Source organism: Eucyclogobius newberryi, unplaced genomic scaffold (genome assembly GCF_026437365.1).
Source record: "Eucyclogobius newberryi isolate DKJ021-1_F unplaced genomic scaffold, fEucNew1.0.hap1 SCAF_19, whole genome shotgun sequence".
In the NCBI taxonomy this organism is placed as follows: Eukaryota; Metazoa; Chordata; class Actinopteri; order Gobiiformes; family Gobiidae; genus Eucyclogobius; species Eucyclogobius newberryi.
The window spans coordinates 12851611-12879246 of NW_027315823.1; the positions used below are offsets into that span (position 1 = coordinate 12851611).

The following is a 27636-nucleotide window of genomic DNA, read 5'->3' on the forward strand; positions in this document are numbered from 1 at the left end:
CTTCAAGCATAGTTAATTGTTGCAAGCAATCAATAGGAAATGCAACTTTTTTTTATCAGTAGCGTTATTTTAGGAGTGAGCCAACTGTTCAATGTAATGTTATGTTAATTCAATGTGTTTTAGCGAGTTTAAATGCCGAAAATAACGTAAAAGAAGCAATAATGATTCGCTGTAATTTGTTCTTACAAGTTATTCGTGTTCAAATTATTTTGTCCACAGGATGGCGACATTATACTGGGGGTTTTCACGTCTATATTTATCCCAAACCCACCAAAAGTGTCAGGTTGCCCCCGCGGCTGGGCATGTTGGACCTCCTCGCCATGTTCTTGGGTTAAATTTTGTTTTGTTTTATTTTCTTTCAGCGGCGGTGACACCTGCCAAAACGAGAAGATGTCGAACGTGTCCTACCACATCTCCAACTTACTGGAGAAGATGACCTCCACAGATAAAGATTTTAGGTAAGGGGAAGTGAACTAAGCCTGACCCAACAACCAGACATGAGATGACAGTTTTGGGAAGGCTACTGCAGGCTAACAACACAGAGGGCACATCTTAGTTAGTGACTGTGGTGTTTTGTAAAGTGCTTTAATGTGCAATTGACTTATTACTACACCATGATTCACCTTAAACTAAATTATTAAGTGTCCATCTTTACACTCACACTGAAACTAGAGTAGGAATGAATGATCTGACTATAGGATTATCATTTATTTTACTATCTGTTTAGGTTTGTCATACGGTTCTGAAATCGTGATTGCAACGTTTTCAAGGCGGCGATCTTATGTGTTTAACCTGTTTACAACGGTGTTTCTACATCATTCGTATTCTCAAAGTTGTATTCTGATTGATTCTTGCATGTGTGAGTGATCTTGACTTGTACTGTCCGGCATTCAAGAGCTCATTGAGAAAAGTCCTGTTATCACCTACCCCCTATCCCCTCCAACATTCCCTGTACTTGGTTGCAATTATTTGAAAAAATTAAGATTCAAAGTGACGCGTGCAGGGTACTAAAATGTCACGTTGTAGCCACTTTTAAAAATGTAAAACAAAGCTGCTTGTTACGGTGAAATGTCACTATAAAGAGGCGGGGCTTATCGGTTTTGCAGGTTTTAACAGGAAGTCAATGGATCAGTTTAATTATTAAGCCGTTTTAGATCAATCTTACGCTTCACAATGGAAAAATAGAATAAAATTGTGATCTACTTATGTTATAGTTCAATTCAATGTTCTGAAAAAAGAGCATGATGCATCTCCTTTAACAATTGGAATTAAATGGTTGCTTATTTTGCCCCCCAAACCCTGTAGCAAAGCATTCATTTCATTTACTGTTTGGATCAATTGGATACTTTACAAAAATTCTTACCAATCGCAACAAAATTAGTCCTTGAACAGCTGTAATCTGAAGCCAAAGTACTTTTTACCCAAAAACTAAACCACAGCGCGGTAAATGGACATTCTTCCACAAAATTAACAAAATATTAGCCACCAAGTATTGAAATTAAGTTAAAAAAACATCCTTACCATTGTTTTTCTAGCGAGTATTTGTTGATATTTTAAAATTTAAGATGAATAAATACAAATAAGTCTGTACTCTACTACTGGTGAACATTTCATCGTATTTAAAATAAGTGATTTCAATTATAACCTAAAAAATGATTGTGATTGCATTTCTTCATAATCAAGCTGTTCTAATAATGACCAAATTAAATTAATAAGTAACTACACGTTAACTATTTCCAATCTATTCCTGATTCATTGAAATGTATATCATAATCATGGGCTATAGATGCGTTTTCTTGTTCTGAATGTGAACAGGTTTATGGCCACTAATGACTTGATGCTGGAGCTGCAGAAGGACAGCATCAAACTGGATGAGGACAGTGAGAGGAAGGTGGTGACGATGCTGCTGAGGCTGCTGGAGGACAAGAACGGAGAGGTGCAGAACCTGGCTGTCAAATGGTAAATGCTTTCTCAAGAGGATTCCATAAAACTGTGATTTTTGAGTTGTTTGTTTCCTCGATGATGAAACTTTAGCAACATTTGTTCATTTGGATTGAGAACCAAATAGATGGATGGATAAATAAATATATTGAGATATTTGTGGTCCAAAAGTACAAAACAAACCGAGAAACAATATGCTGCAGTTTTAGTATTTGGTGCATTTGTCTTTTTTTGGGTTAATCATTATTTACAACTACTTTATCCAAGATTTTAGTTTAATTACAGACCTTATTTTCATTTTAGACCAAGTATAGCCATAATTTAAGTCCATAAAGTCTTGTAAAGTCCAGGTTTAGATCTGGAGATGGTATTTGCTGTGGTAAGTTTGAGAACCACTGAGAGCATCACTGCAGGCCTCTTTCAGTCTCTGTAGGATGGACTTTAACCCTCAGCAGTGCAGCGCGTGGTGCAGTATGCTGTGAACAAACTCACATTAACTCCAACTTAACAGGAGCCTGTTTTGTCCTGCTGTTTGTCCTGTGCTGACAACATACAGCACTGACGATCACGTCCTCCTCATCTAAGAGGAAATCTGTCAGGATAGTTACCACGTTAACAGGCAAATTATTGGCGGGCAGTTTAAAGTTAGCCAGGAAATACCAAGGCTCTTTTCAATGTAGTTTATCATGATAACACATGCAGATTTGTATTTCATTATTTGTATTATTTGTTTATTTGGTCAGGTCAGTGCATGTTAATGAAGATACATGATAAACCAGCTCTTCTGTACTCTTTCATACACCAATATACCTGTTCTCCATTCACAGAACACACTTTAAGCGGCTCACTTGGAGATCAGCTAAAGTTCTAGTACCTCCAGTACCACACCCAAGCTGGTACTCAACAAACTACATTTTCAAAGACTTATTTTGTTCTTCAGGATTTATCACAAAGCACCTCTTCAAAAATATTTCACTTTGCACAAACTGGAACTAAATCTAAAACCAAATCTAATCTACATTTCCATCAACAAATTGTAACTACTTTCCTCAATTGTGTTTTTATTGTGCGGATGCCTTAAGAGGTCTGAAAGAGTATGTATTTAATTTAAATATATGTAATAATAATAATATTGTCAAATGATTATATACTTAACCACAGATAAAATGTATAGTTTACCGTGACTAAACTATAATACAAACTAGCTTAAAGTGCCGCTACGTCATTTGGTCACACTATTGGTTTCTTCCAGCCTGGCTCCTCTGGTGAGTAAGGTGAAGGAGCCTCAGGTGGAGACGATGGTGGACACACTTTGTTCAAACATGATGTCCAACAAAGAGCAGCTCAGAGACATCTCCAGCATGGGCCTGAAGACTGTCATCGCCGAGCTCCCCCTCTCCTCAACCGGTACTTCTGACAACATTTTGGCTCACTTGTAATCTTTAAATGTTATCCTTGGTTGCATTTATATCTGTAGGCGTGAATCTTACCACTGCTGTGTGCAAGAAAATCACCTCTCAGTTGATTGGGGCAATGGGAAAGCAGGAAGATGTGTCCGTCCAGTTGGAGGCTCTGGATATCCTTTCAGACATGTTGGGAAGGTACTGACAATGAAAGAAAAATATCCTTCATTTTATGGTCTGAGCAATTCAAATGTTTGCCTGCTGGACGAATGCTGGATGTAACTACTTTGTGTTCTGTCCATCATATTTTCAACAGGTTAAGTGGTGCATTAGTCGGTTTCCACGGGTCTTTGCTGTCCAGCCTGCTTCCTCAGGTAAAAACCCTTGTAGACATTTTTATCAGCATCTTAAAGGACACATATTATGCATTCTTTGTATTGTTATTGACCTTTAAACAAAGCCATATACTTTTACTTTGGCATCTCATGTTTTAGAACTCAACATCATTTATCTGCTGAAAGGACTCTTTACTTTAGGCTATAGGTTAGAGCTCCATCTACTGCAAAGGGGATCAAGGGGAAATATTCAAAAGCATAAAGGGGAAATAAACAAAAGCCCCGACAAGCATGCCATGAGCTGAGAAAAGAGGTTTTATGACACTGACAGAGCAGTTATTACATGATTATTTGCAGCCCTAGATGGCAGAAATGCTCAGAACAAATGAACTCAACTCTACTTTTGTTTTTGATAAGGGAACAATGTTAGAACACATGCTCAAAAAGACTAGTATGCATAATATGTGTGTTTTAACGCTTCAACTGTACACATCATCAGTATGTACAGTATTTGAGGTCTAATAATGTAATAAGCATTGTCAACGACTCAGTTAACAAGCCCCAGAATGGCGGTGAGGAAGCGCTCCATCCTGGCTCTGGGTCACCTGGTGCCCTGCTGTAGCCCCGACCTCTTCTCTCAGCTGACCGGACACCTGATGACAGAGCTGGCCAAGGCCCCAAACACATCCCTGTCCCGAACATACGTCCAGTGTCTCGCTACAGTTAGTCGTCAGGGAGGACATCGAGTTGGTGAGAAACCGCTTTCAAGTCAGATACTCTAAGTTGATGGTAAATGTGTCTATATTTTAACAACATGCCGGCAACCTCTTTTCTCTTGTGCCGGAGTTATTTATTTATTATTATTTATTTGACAAATTCTTTTCCACAAACACAGAACTTGTTTGACAAATGCACCAAGAGACAAAACAACAGTAAACATATTACAATAAAGTAACCCTACAACATAACAGGCTGATTAAACAGTAGTAAAAGATGAACCGCAACATAGGGTGCTTTTACTTTCCAGATTTCAGGCATAAAGATTCAAAGGATTTGACATGGCAATAGCACAATTCTGATCAAATTATTATATTTTGTGAATGGGGAAAGGTCTTCACAAAATCCTTTAAATCAGGAAGGAATTATTTGCCTGAAACCCATGCACAGAATATTCAGTCTGCTCAAATTTTGTGGCAATGAACAATATCGATGCAAAAATCAATTTTGGGGTTGTCAGAGGTCATTTGAGTATTGATACTGAAAAAAAATGAATCCTAATAATAAATTAAATCCTTCTTGCAGTGTGGTGCATCAGGGCAATCAAGGCAAGCGGTGATAAAATCTTAAATTACCGTGTGTCACAACTATATTTAAATTGTTTGGAAATATATCCAAATACTGTAAGCCCTCACTTCTGCTGCTGGAGCTTGGCTGAAGTCACAGTGTCTTTTAGTGACATCTACAGGCCTCTGAGCAGTACTGCGGGAAGCATGCTTCTTCTTCTCCCGCCCCTTTTCAATCTCGGACCGTGTTCAAAGCTTAACAGACTTTAGTCTGTGTCTGTAGAAAATAGTTAATAAAACATGGACAGTGGCAAAGGTTAAATAAAAGTTTAATCCGGCTTTGTTTTGTTTAATCTGTGTGCATTTTGCAGGTGAACATTTAGAGAAGTTAATTCCTATGGTAGTGAAGCTGACGAGTGCTGAGGATGACGAGCTTACAGAGTACTGTTTCCAAGCTTTTGAAGCGTTCATAAGGAGGTCTGTCACTTTCACACACATCACAACTCCCTGTCTTTCAATGGCAAATATTGTATTTACAGAAATTATTTTGGTTTTTCAAGGTGTCCAAAAGAAATGTCGCCACACATCTCCACGGTGACCCAGCTGTGTCTAAAGTTCATGACTTATGACCCAAACTATAACTATGATGATGAAGAGGAGGGCAGTATGGGTGCAGAGGACGACTTTGGTGAAGGTACCAGCATTTTACATTCAACACCACATTTGACAAGACCATATTTTCAGAAAAAGGTGCAAGAGAGAAAGATTATATCACCATTTTAAACACAATTGAAGTTATGATGTTGGCACCAAAATCAGCAGAATATTATCAGTAAATGTAGGAATCAAAAACTAAACGGTTACAGTTTGCACGTAGCATACAATCATTAACTTACTACAAGAGTTTGCAAGAGTTTAAAGGTGCACTATGTAACTATCCTGACACTAGGAATGTTCCACAGAATAGCATTAAACTTATCCATCGTACGTTTATTCAATTAATGTGGTTTTATTGCCTGAAAAAAAACATGCATTCTTATAGACTTCTCCACAGACCTGTCCTGTCACTTACTTGTACTCATGTTCCAGCTATTAAAAAATAAGATCCACACAATGGGGACATTTCGGATGTTTAGTGTACAAATGAACAAAGAGTATAGGGCTGCAACTCACGATTATTTCAGTAGTCGACTAGTTAAACTATTATCTCTATTGTTCATTGAGACGTTTCAAATGCATTATCAACCAAATAAAGATTGAAATATGATGACAGAAGGCGTTAAGGTGGAGATTATCTATGGATAAAGTGTGTTGTTGATAAAAATCTGAAATTGTAAAGTCCAGATAACAATTACGATGATCAAAATCCCATTTACCGGTAGTTTATTAATCCCCGCAGCCCTAGTCAGACCACAATACTCTCAGCAACTTGGAAAACCTTGACTTTCACATATTTTGAAACTGGTTAGAACCATAGAAACATCTTTCCCTCCAGAGTCAGACGATGAGTACAGTGACGATGAGGACATGAGCTGGAAAGTGCGACGTTCCTCCATCAAGTGCCTGGAGGCTCTGATCCACGCAAGGAGAGACCTGCTGCTGTCGTTCTACTCGTCCCTCTGCCCCGCCCTGCTCTCCCGCTTCAAGGAGAGGGAGGAGAACGTCCGGGCCGATGTCTTCTCTGCGTTCTCTACTCTGCTCAAGCAAACGCGAGTGAGGAGCGGCCACGTTGGACTGATATCTGAGCAAGGGGGCGCCGGAGAGGAGGAGCCAACGGCCGCTTTGTTGAAGAAACAGGTAAGTATTGACAAATGAACTCAGATGCAAGTCGGTGTAATGACTCATTCGTTCAGGTTTTGTCCATAGTAGGAAAAGGTTTCAGAAGTAGTCATCTGGAGAAGGTTTCTTTTTGATTTCCATGCAAAAGTTATAAACTGTTTTGAGACGTTCCTGTTCTGTTGTGATCTGTCTGACGCGCAATCCTCATTGTTAAGACCCAGTTAGCATTTGATTTGCTTGCCTTCTCACTTGACTAAGGTGTGAGGATACTGCTATAAACAGATGGCAAATTATAATGTGCCTTAATCCATAATTTATGTTCAAAGAAGGATTCACTTTTCTCACAAAATTGCCTCTTTTTCTCCTCTTTCAACCCCTCTCTTCTCCCTGCTTAAAATATTTCTTCAAACGAGTGGTTTGTGGTTTTAAGGTGAAGCTGCACGGCCGATTGCAAACCAGAATTTGAATGCCTTGATACATAGATCTATTGGATACCTCCAAGTTTATGCTTCCTGCAACCTTCTTCACTACAATGGATTGAATAGTCTTGATAAAATAAAACAACAACTTTGTTCTTACGACTTTGAAATGTTTTTCTACTATAAATTTCAGATTATTATCTATTTGGAAAAACTTTCTAGATACAATACACTGCATTGAAATTGTCATGTTTTTTTCTAGCTAAAACAAAACACATTCTGAAACACAATACACGTGCTCCCCATATGTTCATTAGTATTCAAGAAAGTTAGTAAATACTACTTATAGTAGATATACAATGTATTTTGTATTTTGACTGGCGATGAGAACGGATAAGATAAGATAATCCTTTATTGTCCCACATGGGGAAATTTCATAGTTATTACATTCCTGTTATGTATTCAAATCATCATCAAATCAAGAGAAAAAGTGAGTTTTACAGAAGGAAATGTGAAATAAAATAATACTGTTCATTTATTTATTAATAAATGCATACAAATACAATCAGCGGTATCATGAAGTAAAGAATGAATGGGAAAAAAAATCTGTGGGAAAAAGCAGTCATTTCTGTTTGTTTTTTCTCATTTCAGTTTTAGTATAAATGTGAATAAAACAGAGCAAAACAGCCATTTAAGTTGCCGAAACAATTTTTGCACGCAAATAATATTCCCCTGGAGAATTTCCAAAATGGTTCTTCATCTGCCATTTGCCGCTTTCCTTTTAATTTGTATAATCTCTGTGTACAATTGTGCTTCAGGTGCCGATGATAGTGAAGGCTCTGCACAAACAGCTGAAGGACAAGAGCGTGAAGTCTCGACAGGGATGTTTCTCTGTCCTCACTGAATTGGCCCACACTGTCCCTGGAGCGCTGGAGGAACACATCCCCGCTCTCATACCCGGTAATGTGCAAACGCTTTGGTGTGTGGTGAAAAGTCAACTTTAAACCAAGCCACCGCAGTATCTCCTCATCAGAAACACATTCACTTCCCTTTCCCCTGAGCTGAAACCACAGCTCTATCTAACTGTGAAGCATCTGCTTGAGCAATTTTGATAAGAACTATGCTTGTATATCCATGTTATGCAGATGACATTACAACATGCTGTACTTTGATAGTGAGTGGCAAAAATGTAGGCTTGTCAATGGTGAGTAATTAAATTGTCTCCCGTAAGAGCTCAGAACACAACTAACACGTGAAAGAGCTGCTACAGTCTTATAACAAATATAAAAGTCTACAACTCATCTTAAAATTCATCATAAACAAAGTGTAAAACCAGATAAACAACAGGAAAACTGCATGTGGTTCACATTCATCACATATACAAACTTTGTGATCCTATACACTTGAACTGCCTTTCTCTCCTTAAATAATATGTTTCACTGTGGGTTGTGGAAGTTAATTTTTTTGGAGTGAGTTGAAGTGTCCTTTATCTCCCCCTTAAAGCTAGCTAAGCTCTGCACAGTCAGGGCAGCAACCGGATTAATTTTAGCAAAACATAAGCTCTGCGGTCAAACATTTTATCAGTTGCGCTGCTCATAGATGTCATCGGTCACACGGGTACTTCTGGGCTGGCGCTACAGCCACGCCCCTTTTGGGTGAAAATAAACAGTGTTAACAAATAGGCGGGGATTACAAATTGTTAATATGTTATCGTTTTGCAATATTTTAAGAAATATAACTAACTAGCGACACTCAAGCCTTGGACGGAGAAGTTGGTGAATCGTTATAAATAAAAACTGTGAGAATAGGGGTCGAGAGATGTCCGTTTAGCTTACCAGAATCCTTTTGGCAAAATGACCCCACACAGTTGCCGGAGGTGTTGTTTCCCGACATCTACTACTATTTAATTCAATCTCCAGGTAATTTGTTTGACACTTTACTCCTCCATCCCTCCAGATTGAATTAAAATATTCACCAACTTCTCAGTCCATGTCTGCTGTGTCACCAGTATCAATATTCTGATGTATTTTGGAGCAAAACGATACAATTTTTACAATTTGTACCTCCCGCCTTTCTGTTAACACTGTTTGTTTTCACCTAAAAGGGGCGGGGACAGTCTGGTGGTACAGGAAGTGACATATGACCCGAGACAGCTATAGTTCTGCCACCAGAATGAGGGGCATTTTTGTGTGGAAAATGATGTCAGGTGATGTCTAGCTAATGCTAGCAGAGGGCATCAGACATCCATCACATTATCTGCCACTTGAAAATAAGCAAACTTCAACATCTAACTCTTCTTCTTACTGTTTCCAGGTCTAGTCTTCTCTCTGACGGACAAATCCACCTCCTCCACCATGAGGATTGATGCTCTATCATTCTTCCATGTCCTTCTATTGTCACACCGTCCAGAGGCCTTCCAGCCACACATGCAGGTTTCCTACAAAAAAAATTGTTTTCCTCTTTTCATATGTGACTTTGTTAAGCAGAAAGGCTTCTTTAGGTTTCAAATAATTAAAGGGGACATATTGTGTTTTTTGTCTAGGTACTTGGTGTAAGTAGATCATCATTTTACATTGGTTTTACTTTTGTGTTCGTTGTAAAAAAAACAAAAAAACAATATTGGTCTAAAACGGTTTAGTAATAGGTTTTGTTAATGTTTTGTAAAGTTTCTTTGAATGTCCTGAAAAGTGTTGTATAAATCAATTATTTTAATCATTATTAGTTCAAACAGGTGACCTGATAATCACATTTCACTGTAACATTGTCATTTACATGTTTTCATTTTGGAAAAGTGTCACTCAGAGTTTTAATTTTTCAAATAGTCACAACTAAGTACAGAGAAGTGGGGGTGGTTAGGGGGTAGGTGAAAACAGGTATTGTCTAAGCACTTGGACCTCAGTTGCAGGACAATACAGGATTAGGTTAAAAGCTCAGTAAAGGAAATTTAGCATAGTATGTCCCCTTTAAATTTTGACTTCGTAGTGTGCTATTATCACTGTTCATCTCTAGTCTTTTATCCTACTTAGGTGCTGCTGCCCCCGGTGGTGGCTTGTGTAGAAGACTCCTTTTATAAGATCACCTCAGAGGCTCTCCTGGTCACACAGCAGCTGGTCAAAGTCATGAGGCCACTCGACCAAACCAAAGGGTTTGACCCCAAACCATTTGTCAAAGAGGTAGTAACGTCCCTCTAGACTGATTTGTCTGGAATTAACATAAGTAGTTTGCACTTTAAATCACTTACAATCACATTCATTTTTATATACATCTGGACTCATTTCCTTTCCTGAAGGTCTTCTCCTCAACGATGAAGAGGCTGAAAGCTACAGACATTGACCAGGAAGTCAAAGAGCGGGCTATTTCTTGCATGGGTCACATAGTCTGTCACCTTGGCGACCACCTAGGGGCGGAGCTACAAGCTGTCTTCAGCATCTTTCTGGAGAGGCTGAAGAATGAAATCACAAGACTGACCACAGTGCGGACCTTCACCCTAATGACGGCATCTCCCCTCAAGGTGTTTTTTCAAAATACTTCATTCAATAGTTTGTAATCGAGAGAAAAAAACAAGATAAATAACTAAAAATATACTTAAATCTAACACACTTTGCAGGTAGAACAATAAGAGGCTCTGACTTTAGGTTGTGTACTGTCCGCTCCCATTACACACATAGGGCATCAAGTGCTCCGAGGGGCACCAACCTGACCAGGCAGTCTGTACAGCAGCTGCACTGTTCTTTTACAATTAAACCAGGAACCTTATGTAGGCATAGTCTGTTTTTAGTTTTATCAATTCAAACTAGGACTCATATGTAAGCAAGGTTGAGATGTGCAGGGGCAGCTACAAGCCTCAGTTTAAACAGACACAGAGATCGGTGGCACAGCAGGGAATTTCACATACGTACATCAGCATTTACGTTATTACATACTGTAGTGTAGATACCAACCATAAATTGTGCCAACATATACGTTCAACTTTTAAGAGTGTTAAAGTGTTATGGCATCATGGGGATGCAACCAAATGCAATTAAAGTTGTATTAAGAACAAAACTATCCGTATATAATATTTTTCAGATTGACTTATCCTCCGTTTTGCCTGAAGCCTTATCAGTCCTGGGTTCTTTCCTGCGTAAAAACCAGAGGACACTGAAGCTGGGGACTCTGGCCTGCTTAACCGCTTTGGTCTCACATCAAGCCTCCAGCATCAAAGCAGTGGCTCTGGAGCCTGTCCTGAGTGAACTGCCCCCTCTAGTGGACGAGAGCGACATGCACGTGTCACAGGTATGCACACTTTTATATCTTTTATAAACAAAATGTGTTTCACCATTACACAAATCATTATTAGTATTGGTATAAAGTATCTTTACAGTTTGTATATGATTTCCTCAATTGATATTTGATGTCTATTTTTTGTGTTATCACGTCAAGGATCAAGCTTTTTTTTCTTTCTTTGCCTTGTAACATGCTTCAGTTTGACATATTACAGCTTTATTTACACAGAAAACTGAAATTCTAATGGTTAAAAATATATAAGTTAGAATGGGACATAATAATGTCCACTGTAGACATATGATTGATGACATTTTTTAACTGTCACGAACAGCAGAACGGAGCCTTTAATAAAATAAGACAGATAAATACAAAGTTCTTCCAGCAGTGGTCAGGTCCAGCATACAGCGGTGTCAGAGAACAGGCCAGAGTCGTAGTCATAAATCCTTTCCAGGTTCGGTACACAGGCAAACAGCAATATCAGCGATCAGGCAAAAGGGAATCACAAGACGGTCCAAGGTCGATGACGGCAAAACAGGAATCACGAGGAGCAGGCAGAAATCAGAGTCAGAGTCAAAAATAGGAATCAGACTCAAAGACGCTCAAATGCTGGGGCTAACAGGGCAACGCAGACAACCTCGCACTGAACAAAGGAAAACCAACACCTAAAATACTACACCCAGTGATTAACAATGAGATACAGCTGTGAGTGAGCAGAAAGACAAAAGGGGCGGTAACCAGAGGGAGAACAAGAAGGGAGGAGGGAAACGAAGAGGAGCAGAGATAGAAGGCTGTGTAAAACATGACAAACATATACACCAGATCAGACAGTGACCATGACATTAACCTGGCACATTTTTATTGAATGTGCTGCAGTATGACAGGGGAGGTCACACCACAGCATAAATTAAAATATCAAAAATGTTACATAAAAATGATGGAATGCTTGAGAAAAGCCATCCTTAAGCTTGTTGTAAAACTGATCTGTTTTTAAGAAAATCTTTAGCCTCAAAGGCTCCGCAGGGATACCACCCGTTCATATTTAACTGATCTCATTTCTGTCTGTGTAGCTGTCCATCACGTTGCTGACCTGTATGGCCAAAGCCTGCCCCCCCTCTCTGACAAAGATCAGCTCCTCTGTGCTCCCTGAAGTATTCAAACTGGTCCACTCTCCACTTCTTCAAGGAGGAGCGCTAGCAGCCATTCTGGATTTCCTCCAGGCTCTGGTGCTCTCCAAAACAAGTAACCTAGGATATAGGTAAAGGTCTTTCCTTGTACTGTACAGATTCTTCTTGGTTAATTATAGCAGTGAACACAGTGAAATTATTTAGATTTGAGTGACAAATCCATGTTCCTGATGCAACCTGACATAACCAACACAAATCACTATAAGAAAGCACTTGGTTTGATTCTAAGACCATGTGGGGCGCCTGTGGAATGTGCTTGTGGGTTGTGATGCTATTTATGCGAGTCCATGCGACATTCTTAATCCCCACTCTCCTCTCTCGGTACAGTCAGCTGCTGAAGTCCCTGATGGAGCCCTTCCACAGTCCCCAGTGTCTGGCAGACATCCACAGACAGTCGTATCACTCTGTCGCTCGCTGTGTGGCCGCGCTGTGCACTGTCTGTCCCAAAGAAACTCCAGGGACGGTCTCCAGCCTCCTACAACAGGTCAACTTAATACATTTACAGCATTAATATACTGAATTTGTGTTCAAACTATTTGCGTTGCGGTCAGGTATGAAAAGGTGTTCATTTGGATCTTAAATGAGAAATGGCAACAAGATTGTATTCAACTGTGTTTTAGAATGTAAATAGATACCTTTGGTTATGGAAAATGTAAATGGAGAGATTGAAATTGAAATCGTGTTCTTTTATTATAGACCTAAAAATTGTACTATTGGTTGTGTTTTCCAGGTGAAGAGCCGCAGTTCCTCGGAGTCAGCTCGAGTCCTCGCCCTCTGGTGTTTGGGGGAGGTGGGAAGGAGCGGCAGCCTGGGGGGCAGTAAGGAGGTGCAGGCAGTCATCCTGGAGGCCTTCTCCTCCTCCTCCAGTGAAGAGGTATACATCTGGCATATTTATACAGCAATCAATACAGCTAACTGGTAAAACACTTTCTCAGCCACTCAAAGACACCTATATAAAGTCCCTACATAGGCTCCCTGTTTCTTTTCTTTGTATTAATGTACATAACACAAAAGGAACACAGAACAAACAAAACAACATAAATAGTTCTAAACTTGTGATCCGTCATAATGATCCCATTTTGAAATTTTGTCTGAATGTAATCTCTCCACTTTTCGATTGTCAATTATGTCCGTCCAGTACTTAATTGTTGGTTGGGTTTGTGTCATCCATTTCTTAGTGATGGCTTTTTTTCCTGCAGCCTGAAGAATGTTCCAGACTGTATCCATTTATTGTATGCATGTCTAAAGTTTTGAGGCCCAGAAACAGATCAAGTGGGATGGCGATGTCAAAGACAGTCCAATATTTATGATAAGAGGACTACAAGCAACTACAGTTTCTCCAAGACAGTAGTTAGCATCTCCTTGTGAAACATGTGCACTTTGTGATCCACTTTTCCAACAGAATTCTTTCCAAACATGTGATTTTGTGTTCTCCACTGAAATGTACATATATTTTCCCATTCTCAGTCAAAATAAAATTACCCTCTCTTTCTCATTTAAAATATTAGACTGGCTGTACGAATGATTATTATATTCATATAGTTTTGATATTATTCCCCTTGAAAGTTCAAAGTAATAAGCCTTGATAAAAAAAATCAGTCAGAGGGTTATAGTGGTTGTTGCTTTGTTTCATTTCTTGATTAAAATAACTCCTTATTTGTAAATACCTGTAAAAGTCCTGTTCCTCCAAGTCAAATGATGAACTAACTGTGGTCATCCAGACCTTGAATCTCAGGTTGGTGCTGTTTTGCACAAAACTTTGATCATGAGCCAACCAGCTTAATATTTTAACATGTTTGTTTAGTTTTGATTAGAATCAGAAAAGGTTTATTGCCGTTGTCAGTGAACAAAATTCGCAAACAAGGAACTTGCTTTGACAATAAGGTGCAACATAGAACAATGAATAATAATTATAGCAAAATATATCAAATAAGGCATCCATCCATCTTCTTCCGCTTATCTGGGGCAGCAGTCTAAGCAGGGACTCCCAGACTTCCCACACCCCAGACACTTTCTCCAGCTCCTCCGAGGGGATCCTGAGGCATTCCCAGGCCAGATGCCCGAGCCACCTCAGCTGGCTCCTCTTTCAACGTAGAGGAGCAGCGGCTCTACTCCGAGCTCCTCCCATGTGACTGAGCTCCTCACCCTATCTCTAAGGGTGCGCCCAGCCACCCGGCGGAGGAAACTCAGTTCGACCGCATGTATCCACGATCTTGTCCTCAGTCATTACCCAAAGCTCATGACCATAGGTGAGGGTAGGAGCGTAGACCGACCGGTAAATCAAGAGCTTTGCCTTTCGACTCAGCTCCTTCTTTCCCACAACAGTTCGCCTGATCGATCTCACGCTCCATCCTTCCCTCAATCGTGAACAAGACCCCGAGATACTTGAACTCCTCCACTTGGGGCAAGGACTCCCCACCCACCCGGAGAGAGAAAGCCACCTTTTTCCAGTTGAGAACCATGGCCTCGGATTTGGAGGTGCTGATTCTCATCCCAGCCGCTTCACACTCTGCAAACCGTCCCAGTGCATGTTGCAGGTCCGGGTTTGATGGAGCCATCAGGACAACATCGTCTGCAAACAGCAGAGATGAGATCCTGAGGTCCCCAAACCGGACACCCTCCGACCCCTGACTGCGCCTAGAAATTCTGTCCATAAAAACTATGAACAGAACCGGTGACAAAGGGCATTTGTCTATTGGGCATTTGCCTATTTTACTCATTGCAGTTTCAATTCAATTAGACATGGTAACATCTTTTGACCATGGAATGAAGCCCAATGGAAAGGAATTAACGCTATTTCAAAATGTCTGTTGATATTATTCGTTATCATTATTATCGCTATTATTATTATGAAAATGTTAGCTAAAAGTTTTTTTTGTTGAGTTTCACATGTGAATGTTTGCGTTTCAGATCAAGACTGCGGCGTCCTGTGCTCTGGGCAGCATGGCAGTGGGCAGTTTGAACGACTACCTGCCCTTCATGTTGAAAGAGATCGCCTCACAGCCAAAGAGACAGTACCTGCTCCTGCACTCGCTCAAAGAGGTCATTAGGTCTGTGAAGGTCTTGTATCTGTGTGTTTGATGAGTCCTCTCCGTCTGAGCCTCACAAAACACTGCCATTTTTTGACATATAATTTGAAATACTGACATAGACAAACATAAACGGGGTGGGGGATGGGTGTGGGGGAAGGATTTACAGCTAGTCTGAAATTACACTATGCTGACTTTAAGAGGACACATATAAATGGGAATGCCAAGATTTTACAGTGGTGATCATCCAGGTCACAGTACAATCACAGAGCAGCAATTATGAGAACCGAAATGACAATATCATCACTTTTCCATTCAGAAGGGTTGACTTAGAAATATATATATATATACAAATATATATTTGATAAAATGTCACTCGTGTAAGAAACAGTGCCAACAACTGTGAACAATTGTCGAATCCAGATGTTTCCACTCATGACAATGTCAAAAGTCAAATATGACACTGTAACGTTGCTAAATCAGAAAACAGAGAGTCCTCCGAGGCCCAAAGATGGAGCAGAGAGACCAGGCATACTTCTGACAAGGGAACAAAAAAACAGTCACGTACGTTTTTCTACAACGTGAGATGCCAAAGCAAAAGTACTCCATAGCATGTTTAAAAGCCAATAACAACAAATAATGCATAAAATGTGTTTAAAATGTACAGTCTTTACCTACAATGCGTTGCCGACTAAAACGCTGCCTGCATACGTTTGTCCGCAGTGCTTGTCCAGCGTCTAGCCTCTCCCCACACCTGGAGTCCATCTGGGCCCTGTTGTTTCAGAACGCTCAGTGTCCAGAGGAGGGCACCAGGAACCTCGTGGCTGAATGCCTGGGAAAACTCACGTTGGTCAACCCCGAGCAGCTCCTCCTCAGACTCAAACAGCAGCTCAAAGAAGGTACAGAGGGGGCCGGGTCAATCCATTTCGATGGTCAGTGACTGTACCGTAAAATGTTAGTGTCGACTAATGTGGTGTCAGGCACAGTTAATAATATTTCTAAATATAAAAAGAATGGTAGATTTATTGTTGCGTGATTGTTTGTAGATTTAAAAAGCCAAATAAGGGCTGTTAGTCAAATCTAATCTAATCAGTGGTGGAAAAAGCTATCTTACTTAAAGAGAGTATGACACATGATTAGACAACACATTTTATTAAAACCTAGTGAACATGGTTATATTTGTATAGTCTATATATACTCTAAAGATTTTTGAAGATTTTGGGGGTTTTTTGCCAATTTTTCCCCAGTTTTGGTTAAGTTTATAATGTTACTTCCTGGTTGGACATGAGCAGCAAATGTGACAGGTAATGAGCGGTAATTCCACAACTGTTACATAGCAACCATACTGTAAAGAGCCAAAATCCACATGAATCACACAATAGTTATGTCTTTACAAATAATAATACCTGAGAATAATACCTTTATTTTGTTGGATTATTGTTTAAACTGACTCAAAGGTGTCTGTTGATTTCATATCTTTCTTTTGCTCAACTCTCCCAAGACTTGTACTCAAAATTTAAATAACCTCTCGGGTTAGGAGAAGTACGTTTACACTTCAATACAGTTAAGAAGATGTAGTGGTATAGAAAGTAAAAAGTACACTGTACAACTGACAAAAAAAATGTAAAAAAATGACCTAATTACAGTGCTTTAATTTACTCTCCACCACTGACACCAAATCAACTTTTTTTGCAACTAAACTGTGTCCATGGAATTATAATAACATTCTGAACTGTTCCTAGCCCATTTTTCTTTCTTAGTCTTTCATTTGTGCAAAGTAGGTTAAATTGTAGAGTTTATCGTGCTTTTGAAAAATCTCAAATATCCTCCTTCATTTTTAGGATCTGCTTTAGCTCGATGCACAGTGGTAACGGCTGTAAAATTCACTATTGTTGACCATCCCGCTCCCATTGACGCGCTCCTGAAGGACTACATAGGTAATGTATTTTATAACTACAAATATACTCTCATTGTATATGACATTGTCTAATTTTCTGTCACATCTACATTTGGTTGATTACTTTTGTCTTTGTGACAGGTGAATTTTTATCCACACTTAAAGACGAGGATATAAATGTGCGCCGCGTGGCTTTGGTCATGTTTAACTCTGCGGCTCATAATAAACCATCACTCATTCGGGGACTCCTGCCAAAAGTCCTGCCCCATCTGTACCAAGAGACGCAGATCAGAAAGGATCTGATCAGAGAGGTCAGTCTTGAACGTTTAATGGCATTTTATTTGTTTGGTAAACATATTTATTTCAAACTTTATTTATAAAACACTTTTCGTACAAAGATTGTAATGCAATGTTAAAAATACTCCCCAGAGAACACGCTGTCCTTCATCAACCCTCAACACCCTATGTATACACACACACACACACACACACATGCACACGTGCACGCACGCACGCACACACACACACACACACACACACACACACACACACACATGCAGACATACACGCACACACACACACACACACACACACTCACACACGCACACACACAAACACACAAAAAGCTTAGTGCAGATGGACCAGTTGAGATAGCACCATCAGAGGAGCCATCTGCACCAAGAGCAGAGTCGCCCACAGCCACAGGAGAATGAGTCAGGGTCCAGAAGAGAGATGAGGCAGACACCAAACCTCCACCAGGGGCCCATGGGCCAGTGGGAAGGCAGAGGCTCTACTCCAAATTGCAATTGTTGTGTCCTTAGGAGACACATTGCAGATTGTCGGCCTCAGGGCAGCTGTGGCTACAGTATGGAGGTAGTATGGAGGCACAGGCTTCAATACTCCATACATACACAAGTACAGAATGGATGAATGGTCACGTTTAAACAGCACTCTTTTCAACACACTCAAAGCACTTTAAATCAAGGGACCGTGAGTGGTTTTTATGTCAGGAGCCGGATTCAAACCGCCAACCATCAGATCAGAAGCACTCTACCTCTGTCTGCCGCTCCACAATGAATAATGAAATGTAAAACACAGAGTGTCATGAAAGGCACTATTAAAATCCAATGATTAATGAATTAATATAATCATAATATGAATGAATATTCATGAAAATTCTATCGTACCAAATGTGAGTACTTTTACTTATCTGATAAGAAGTTTGACAATTCTACTTAAGGAAAAGTTGTTTTTAGTGATAGCAATGGGTAGGCAATATTGACAAATATTTTACATCTGGATTAATTTGGTACTCTGAATAACAATATTCGTATTTTTGCAATCCATCCAAAACAAGGTGAAAGCTGCTTTTATGTTGACGTTTAAGGTATTGTTATAGTAATATAAAAAATACCGTACAATGTAATACAAAAGGGCATACCATTTACCTCGTTTGGATGAGTACAGCTTTATATGTTCTAATTAACATTGTATAACTTTAAAACAACGTTTTTGTTATCTCATCTTGTTTGATGCTGCTGTAGGTAGAGATGGGTCCATTCAAACACACAGTCGACGATGGCCTGGATGTGCGTAAAGCAGCGTTTGAGTGTATGTACACACTGTTGGACAGCTGCCTCGAGGGGCTGGACGTACTGCAATTTCTGGACCACGTCGAGGAAGGACTCAAAGACCATTATGACATTAGGGTGAGATTTCACTCAAATAGTTTGAATTGTCAGCGTGGTAGAAGGGAGATTATTGAAGTCCTATCGAGAAACATATTCAAAAAAATATATAAAAACAGTATATGTATTTTGAGGTTATTTTTTTCTTTCACATTTTTAAATATCTGTAGATGCTGACCTTCTTGATGGTGGCCAGACTGGCTTCTCTGTGCCCTGCTGCTGTTTTACAAAGATTAGACCGACTGGTGGAACCACTGAAGGCCACGTGCACAACCAAGGTAAATATGCATGTAATTCTACCATTTTGATTAGACCACCTTTTAAACAAATGTATCTTGCCTTAACAATACAAGAATGCATGGATAGATGGTGAAAAGGGGTTGGTTGAAAGAACAATACCCTCCCAGTGGTCACTAATAAACTTTCACCAATGTCTAGTTTGAGAAAATGTCCACAAGCTGAGGTCCAGAACTTCACAGCGTTTATTTATGCCACTTTTATACCATTTGATTATATTTTATATCAATTAGCCTAATGATGTTCTTTTAAATGAATTGAACTATATTATACATTTTATATTTCTATAATTTTAGCACAATTTGCAAACATTTTAAATAAAAACATTTTGCGTATTAGATGAAGCCTATTTCAAGCATTAGAAAAGTTACTGTCTTGCTCAGCCTTGCCCAATGAATTCACTTTATGATAACTGCATGAATTAGCCATAATGAGGCACAGTCTCAATGTGTAATAAACACGTTGTTTATTAAAAAGGTTTTAGGCTTAGTAACTCTTAACTTAAGAGGCTTGCATTATTATATTAACTAAGGCAGGGGTGTCCGCATCCGGATCCGGCCCCCCAGACGTTTTAATACGGCCCGCCAAACATTTCCAATTTATATTTATTAATTTTATATAGCATTTTTATTGCTAGAACTACAAGTCCAACAATCCTTTGCAGCCACCGCCTCTCCCCCACCTTCCCGAGGGCTGAGAAGTGCCGACATGCGTAAACTTGAGCAGAGGTCTGAGTGGAGAAAGAGAGGTGTGATTTTAGGAAACGCGTGGAATAAAGAAAGGAGGCGGTTTTGTGGCAGTAGCAGCGTAAGTGCTAGCTGTCCAGAATCTTCTCTCTTCTCCATACTGCCACTTCTTGAGTTACTAGCTCAGTTCAGAGTATTTAAATCCAACGCTGCCTCATTCAGAGCCATGAATTGTCAGAGAGCATACAAACAGGAGCGTCACTCTGGAGCCACATTCAGCTGCACTACGGTATCTCAGACACACAAGGTTTGAAAACTATTTGTTATGATTGAAGACAAATTGGTAACCAGTGAGTTTTTAGTAAAAGTCCCTGTCATTGAATGGCTCCAAAAGTAAAATAAATATGTCTCTGTCTCTTTCAGGTGAAGGCTGACTCTGTGAAGCAGGAGTTTGAGAAGCAGGAGGAGCTGAGACGATCTGCCATGCGCGCTGTCGCCGCCCTGCTGGCCGTGCCCGAGGTGGAGAGGAGCCCCAGCATGGCTGAATTTGCCAACTTGATCCACACCAATGCAGACATGGCCTCCATTTACAAGAGCGTCAGAGGAGGGGACACAGCCGGGCTAGGCCCAGCGGAGGGCATGGATCTGGGCTAGGTTCGACCCACAATACACCAGTCTATCACACAATACCAATAAAGCTTTTAGACAAAGAAAAACAAAATCAGATTTTAATTTTTTTAATGAATGTTTTCTTGAATTAAAGCAAAGCAGTACACTGAAAAATAAATGTGTCTGTCTTTTTATTTCAACACATGTATTTTAGGATATTACGCTCTAGTAATACAAAAAGTCATCTAAATATAACAGCAAGTATTAACTTCAAACAAATAATGCAACTGGTCACGCACTCCATTCACTTTGCCTGTAAAGATTATGTAAAAAAACAAATAAATTGATAATTATTGCTAAAGCTACTTGCAAAAAGGTAAAGCAATTTTTCAGTAAGAAGTTTTCAGGTGTAGAAAACTTCCATTTCTTCATGGAAATGTTGTTCCACAAAACAGAACTAAAAATGTAATGGCAGGTTCTCAAGAGCATGTTTAAAGGCCAATAACAACACAAATAATGGATAAAATGTGTTGATCCGATAGCTTAAGGCAAATAATCAAGGATAATACAAAGCATTTACTGCCTTCCCAAATATATTACTACTGTGGCTTAAGATTGGCGTACAGGTCCTCTGATGCTTCTGAGGCAATGGTACATTTGTCTTTCTGCTTAATGAACACAGCGTTGTATTCACAGTGAGACCCACTAGCTTTGCACTCCGTAGGGTTGGGACTATTACCAAAATCAAGGGTCACATATTGAACAGACTCTTTACAGGCCTCCACTGTGCTGTATACCGTGGTAACTCCCCTTCCTGTACCTGGATCCTGTATCTCCTCATAGATAACTTCCTCCTGTTGACCGAAGAGAAAACAACAATGAGCAGGAACTTCTGGAACTGCAAGTAGAGTTCATCACCTGCATCACTCCATGGAGATAGTACATTACAAGTCAGGTTTGTTTCGAGGCAATGAAAAAACCCTCTTCAACAGTAAGGATACACGGTGTATAATGAAAAGAAAGATGTTGGCTGCGCCTGTCTATAAGCCGCAGGTGTCCACGTTGTAAGGCAAGATATTTACACAGAAAGACGGTACAGGGTATTGACGCGCGGGTTGTCTTTTGACCCACAGACCCTGCGGGGTACCTGGGTTGGGGCGGGCCAAGAAATTCTCATTTAATTGCAGGGTGGGTGGTGGTTTATAAAATGCTGGCCGCCGTATCACATGTCCGCACTGAGTATTAATTTTTTCCCCTCCATCCCTTGTTGGGAAATGGGACATTTTGTCTATGGGAGTTTTTGTTTTTAGGAGATCTTCTACTGAAAGTGTTTTTCAAACTTCCGATAAGTGATCTGTTCTTTTCTTCTGTATCCACCTCTGTATCTACCTGCGTTGCATCAATGAAATTTCCCCATGTGGGACAATAAAGGATTATCTTATCTTATCATATATGTGCCAGATTGTAATAAACACAGCATTTTGAAGCTTAACATACAGAGTACACCTCTGAATAGTCCCTACTGTGCCCTCTGACCCTGATTACTATGTGTGAGCTGATTTACCTGTCTGCCTTCCCCCACATCTGTCTCTGCTCCTGTCTTGTGCTTTCCTCGATATCAAAGTATTAAGGAGATTGTTCAGACGTAGCGAACACATTTTTTCCGTACGCTCCAGTTGGACTCCTGTAAATTTGAAGGCAGATGCTTTGGAAAATAAACTGACCAGCAGACGCACGTTCAAGGCGTCCAGCACATATGTGCAGTGGAGGAGTGGTTGTATTTCCCGGTGTGGGAAGTCCAAAAACGATAGTGATTGGCTCAGCGGTTTGTCTGGGTTCACCAGATATTTCAGAAGTGAGCAGAGTTTAGTGAATATCATAATTCACTCCAAGAGCTGTGTCTTGATGATATTTTAACAGTGCAGGGGTTTTTTGCTCCTTCTGGATAAGTGTAATCTCTGATTGGTTAACGTGCAGCGTCAGCCGCCAAAAGTTCAGTTTTGTTCAACTTCATCTACGTTTGATGCTAAAAACATGGGATTTGCGCTGGTAGGACCCTCGAAACGCACCAGAAAACGGTGGACGCTCAGGACGCTCATCCACATAGACCTTGAATGTGAACTGGAAGCTTCGACACTGCAGTGGAACGCACATTTACGCTTGTTGCTAGAGCGCCCCTAGAGGCAGTAGCCTGTAAAAATCTATAAATTGCCCACTTTGTTTTATAGGCCCCAGGGTTTGAAAAAAGTAGTGGTTGGCCAACCCTGAAAACAGCGCAATATTGCCAATGTACTTTTTTGCCTCTTCTCCTGCAAAGAAGAGAACCCTCAAGTTTTGTTACATTTTGTTACATATTAGACTTGAAAATGTTGTCGTTTCATGTGTAACGTAGGGGGCAATAGAGAACTGTGGTCAAATGATTAAGATAAGATGAGCCTTTATTTGTCCACACAATGGGGAAATTTTGTTATTACAACACAAGTAGGTACAGGAGTAAAAGAACAGATAACTTATAGAAAGCTTTAAAAAAACAAAAACAAAAAAACTCTCTTTATACTTTAAATCCATTCCATTCAGACCCAGATCACACAATAGTGATGGATAAATAGTGTGGCTTTTTGCCGGAGTGCAACACAGAAACTGGACCATTATCTGTTCATCATAGGGCAGTGCTCCAATTCAATTTTAGTCTTATCTAATAGACACTGGTCCAAATATTATGACTCTTGGCCAAAATGTACCCGTCCCATTTCCCATAGGGGTCAACTTCTAGGCAGCGCTGTTGAATTGATTCGGGTTGAGCTTGCTTGGGGACTTTTCATCGATCTTCAGGGGGTCAAAAATGCAATTGTTTTGGAAGAAAATGTTTTGCAAAAACAAAGAGCAATGATCTGCTCCAGTTTTCTGGCTCAGGCCAATTATACAGTTCTGGCATGCGAACCAAAATTGGTATTAGAATGGTTTTGTTAATACTTATTTTTAAACTTTCAAGAGAACAGAAGTGACACAAACCTGTCGGTTGTTCTCTGAAGTGTTTTTTCTCTTTTTCCCTGAGGAAAAGTGCAAAAGTCAAAATTTAGTGCATGGAACTGCTAATGTAGCACAATGAAACATGGTCCACCTACGAGAATATTTAGCCTTCCAAACACCACTAGATCTAAATCAGGAAAACCAGACTATTCTAGGTCTGAATTAGGAATAAAATATTTCTCTCAATAGTTGTAACCCAAAGGAATTGAATCTAAATTCAGCCAATATTTGAACTGCAGAGGACCTTGTGTACCAACAGTTGTACCCAAACTTTACGTACAGTTTGAGAATTACTGCTGTATCTTATAAATATATAACTTTAAAAAAAACCAAAAAAACAGCAATGGTTACTCACAAAGTATAAGTATCACAATGACCATTACCAGCACCACCAGAATCACGGAGACACTCAGGCTTATGATGGCAAAAGACATTCCTGACAACAACAACAAATCTGTTAAAATCAATCATATTTGACTCTTTATGCAATTGTCTTACCTAGATTTTTTTTCTTGGATCTGGTACCTGTGGAGAAAGGATGATTTAAAAAGCTTTAAAGTGCATGTGACATGTTAGACTACTCATTTCACTATTACAAAATCTTAACTTAACCAAAAAATCATACTTGTGAACACTGATGATGCCAAAGTGTTTGTGAGAGCTATTTCCTCCTTTTGCGTTTTGAAAATTGGATCATGCAACTTTGAATTACAAAAAAGGACTTACTGATTGATACATTTTCCAAACCAGTCATAAAAACCATGGGTTGCCTGTATTTACGTGAGTTTCTTTCTAATGATTGAAAAATTCGATTTTTTCAGTATTTTTATTTAACCATCCTGTTTTTTATATATACTGTATTATAAATGACATGTGTGATTTTGTGTTACTGTTACCTTTTGTTTTCATAGATTCTTCCAACTGCATGTGAGAAGAATTTGAGTGAACAGTGAGGAAGACTTTTTTGTAAGTCCAGTAATAGGCATTTCCCTGTGCGACACACCAATAGAGGCCCTCGTCTTCTGGATTGACCACACTGATGTTGACATAGAGGCCACTTGTGTTGTTCCTTGAGGCGATTGCATGTGTGTTGATCTTGAAGATATCTTCACAATCAAAATCACCTGTTTCTTTGCATAAAAATGTCCTTGGACTTAGTTTGGTTGAATGTGGGTTTCCACATGCAATTGTAGTCTGTGCTTTATTGACGGCAGTGCTGTTTAGGGTTTGTGAACAATCCTCTGCAAACAAACATTATTCAAACATTAACATTTTGCTATAAAGAAATTACTCAAGTACAATTATTCTTAATGATTGTAATAGTTTTAGTTGAACCAGGAGATTTACAGTTGTCAATGTTGTCACCTTGTCGAAGATCTTTAACCACAAACGTAAATTTGTCTCCCACAGATTGTGTCATTTTTGATCGGTTTATTGGGAGGCTAATGTTTGAGATTTTACAATTGAACTTGATCCATCCTCCTGGGCAGCCAAACCATGGCATCAAAGCACTACCTGTTAAAAAGAATAGACAAGCATTGATTAAAAAGTGCCTTTTCTTGGGATTCAGATGACTTCTTCAATTGAGTCTGGTCACCCCGCCCTCCGTCACACTCGAGTCAAACTCAAAGAGTACTGTGCAATTCCATCATGCATGTGAACAGAGGTGCTCATTAAACATCTATCAACAAAATCAAACTCACCTCATTATCAATCACTGATTTGGCGGACCTTGCCTCTTAAGTCAACTGTTCTTATTGGCTACTCGCAATAGCTGTCAATCTTTGTGTAGTTCGTTATCTTACCTATGCACTTCCTGGGTCCCTTTGTGTTGGGTCCTGTTCTTTAATCAAGTTGAACAATGTATTTAACAACAATCATTGATCCTAACGCAGTTGTTTCTGGGGTTCAGTGTCGTGGCCTGTCACCCGGCGCCGGACACACACACACACACACACACACACACACACACACATACACACACACACACACACACACACACACACACACAGCAACACTGTCTTCACTAGAGCCTTTCCTCCTTAGATCAACACCTCTGATAAGGAACAGGATGGAAAGTTTCTCAGGATTAGGTCCTTAATGACTATATTTCACATCTAAACTGACTTAATGCTTATTATGTGATCTAAACTTGTAACTTAATCATGTTTTAGTTTAGTTTGCCATAAGAACTGTGTTTGAAATGTGTTCATGTTGTACTTAGGGATGCGTACCGCTACGACGGACCGGATCTGGACTTGTAAAAATGTTTCTGTTCAGGTCCAAAAAAAAACAAAACCCCGGTGATTCGGTTCTGGACTCTTATAAAATATAGCACTGACATACTATATCCTTTACGTTCTAGAATCTAGACCATCTTAAACCTTCTATTGATCGCGAAATTTGCGCTGGAAAAGACGTAAACACTGCCATGCGCCGCTGTCAATAGCGCACACAGACCCTAATTAGCGACGCACGCGTCTTCCGGGCATAAGTTGAAGTCGGCAAAATAAGTTTAAAGATGCGAGAGACGGAAGCGCCTCGTACGTGTCGAGCTGTGCAGAACTGTGTATCCACATGTGAACATTGAAGCCGGTGAGATCGCTGGCTTTATTTGATCTGTTTTAAGCTGTGGCCGCCGCGTGCGATGTTGTGATGGTTAACGTGCTGCGGGTGTCATCACGTGTTAAAGGGGCGGGGTCAGCGTGGTCTTTGGTCTGGGTCTTTCCTCCTCTAAATATGAATGAAATAACTTAAGTGTTATGTTGTGGTGTGATGTATTTGGCATTAAGTAAATACTAAGTCAAAGTAATATTGCTTAATTGCTGCATTCATTAATTGGAGTTTATATTTTGTAATAGTATTTTGTATTTGTATTCTACAGTTGTTAAATATTGTCTGGTGTTTAATGCTGCTAATATGATGTATTATTTTGATTTGTTGTGTAAAATATTTTCATATTCTACTTTTGACAGTTTGAAGTTGATTGCTTTATAGTGATTCAAGTTGACTTTTATGCTAGTTTTTGTAACTCTGTTATTTTACACTGTGACTTAATTATTTACACTGGTGAATTATCTGTTTGAAGGTTTTTACTTGACTTTTGATGCCAATGGATCTGTAACATTAAAGAGTGGAAATGTGTCTAAAGGCAAAACATTGTGTCAGATGAAACAGCTGCTTTGACCCTTGACCCAGACTGACTCTGTCAACAATACTCAACATGCTCTTGTTGTTGAGTTGAGTCTTAGCTCGTAGCTTGTGATTTGTAAGTTGTAACTTCTGTTAAAAAACAGTGAATAAAGCAGACAAGTTGAGTTTATTTCAATCTGCAGTTAAACCTTGTGGTTGATAGTCGTCCTTGTTCAAGTGTCTTCAACTTAATTTAGCGAAGTAGCTTGTGTTACGCTGTTGTAACTTTATGCAAATCGCATGGTTCAGGTCCGGACCTAATGAGTCCGGACCTGAACCTAAACCTCTGGATTTGAATCCGGACTTGAACCTGAAGGCGGGTTTAGGTCTGCATCTCTAGTCGTACTTAAAGTACTTCCTCATTGCCTGCTAATGATGTGTGTTCATTGACGATGTTGCAGTATTTGTTATGGTTACATGTCATTTTTGCTGGGTTAAGTTAAATTTGTCCAAACTGAGAATAAGTTTGACCAAGAGTTAGTCACTCCCACTCTAGGCCACTCCTCCGAGGTCAGATAAAAGACCAGACCGAGTCTGCGCTTCCCTCTCTTCCCTTCGGCTCTTGATCTGAACTTCTGCCAGGACAAACCGGGTCGTG

The 27636-nt window shown here is 39.7% G+C and overlaps 1 protein-coding gene across 1 annotated transcript; it reads left to right on the forward strand.

The window, feature by feature from the left end:
- The first annotated feature begins 286 nt into the window (after window positions 1-286).
- cand2 (cullin-associated and neddylation-dissociated 2 (putative)) lies at window positions 287-21181 on the forward strand. Its single transcript, XM_072451762.1, has 24 exons — window positions 287-458; window positions 1816-1959; window positions 3194-3348; window positions 3419-3542; window positions 3661-3718; window positions 4231-4429; window positions 5334-5439; window positions 5523-5656; window positions 6458-6759; window positions 7979-8120; window positions 9474-9592; window positions 10187-10333; window positions 10450-10671; window positions 11229-11435; window positions 12494-12681; window positions 12938-13094; window positions 13341-13484; window positions 15521-15660; window positions 16363-16538; window positions 17481-17576; window positions 17678-17847; window positions 19081-19245; window positions 19395-19502; window positions 20631-21181. Exons 1-24 carry the CDS (start codon window positions 391-393, stop codon window positions 20859-20861), a joined length of 3702 nt encoding a protein of 1233 aa, XP_072307863.1. The 5' UTR covers window positions 287-390; the 3' UTR covers window positions 20862-21181.
- The last annotated feature ends 6455 nt before the right edge of the window (window positions 21182-27636 follow it).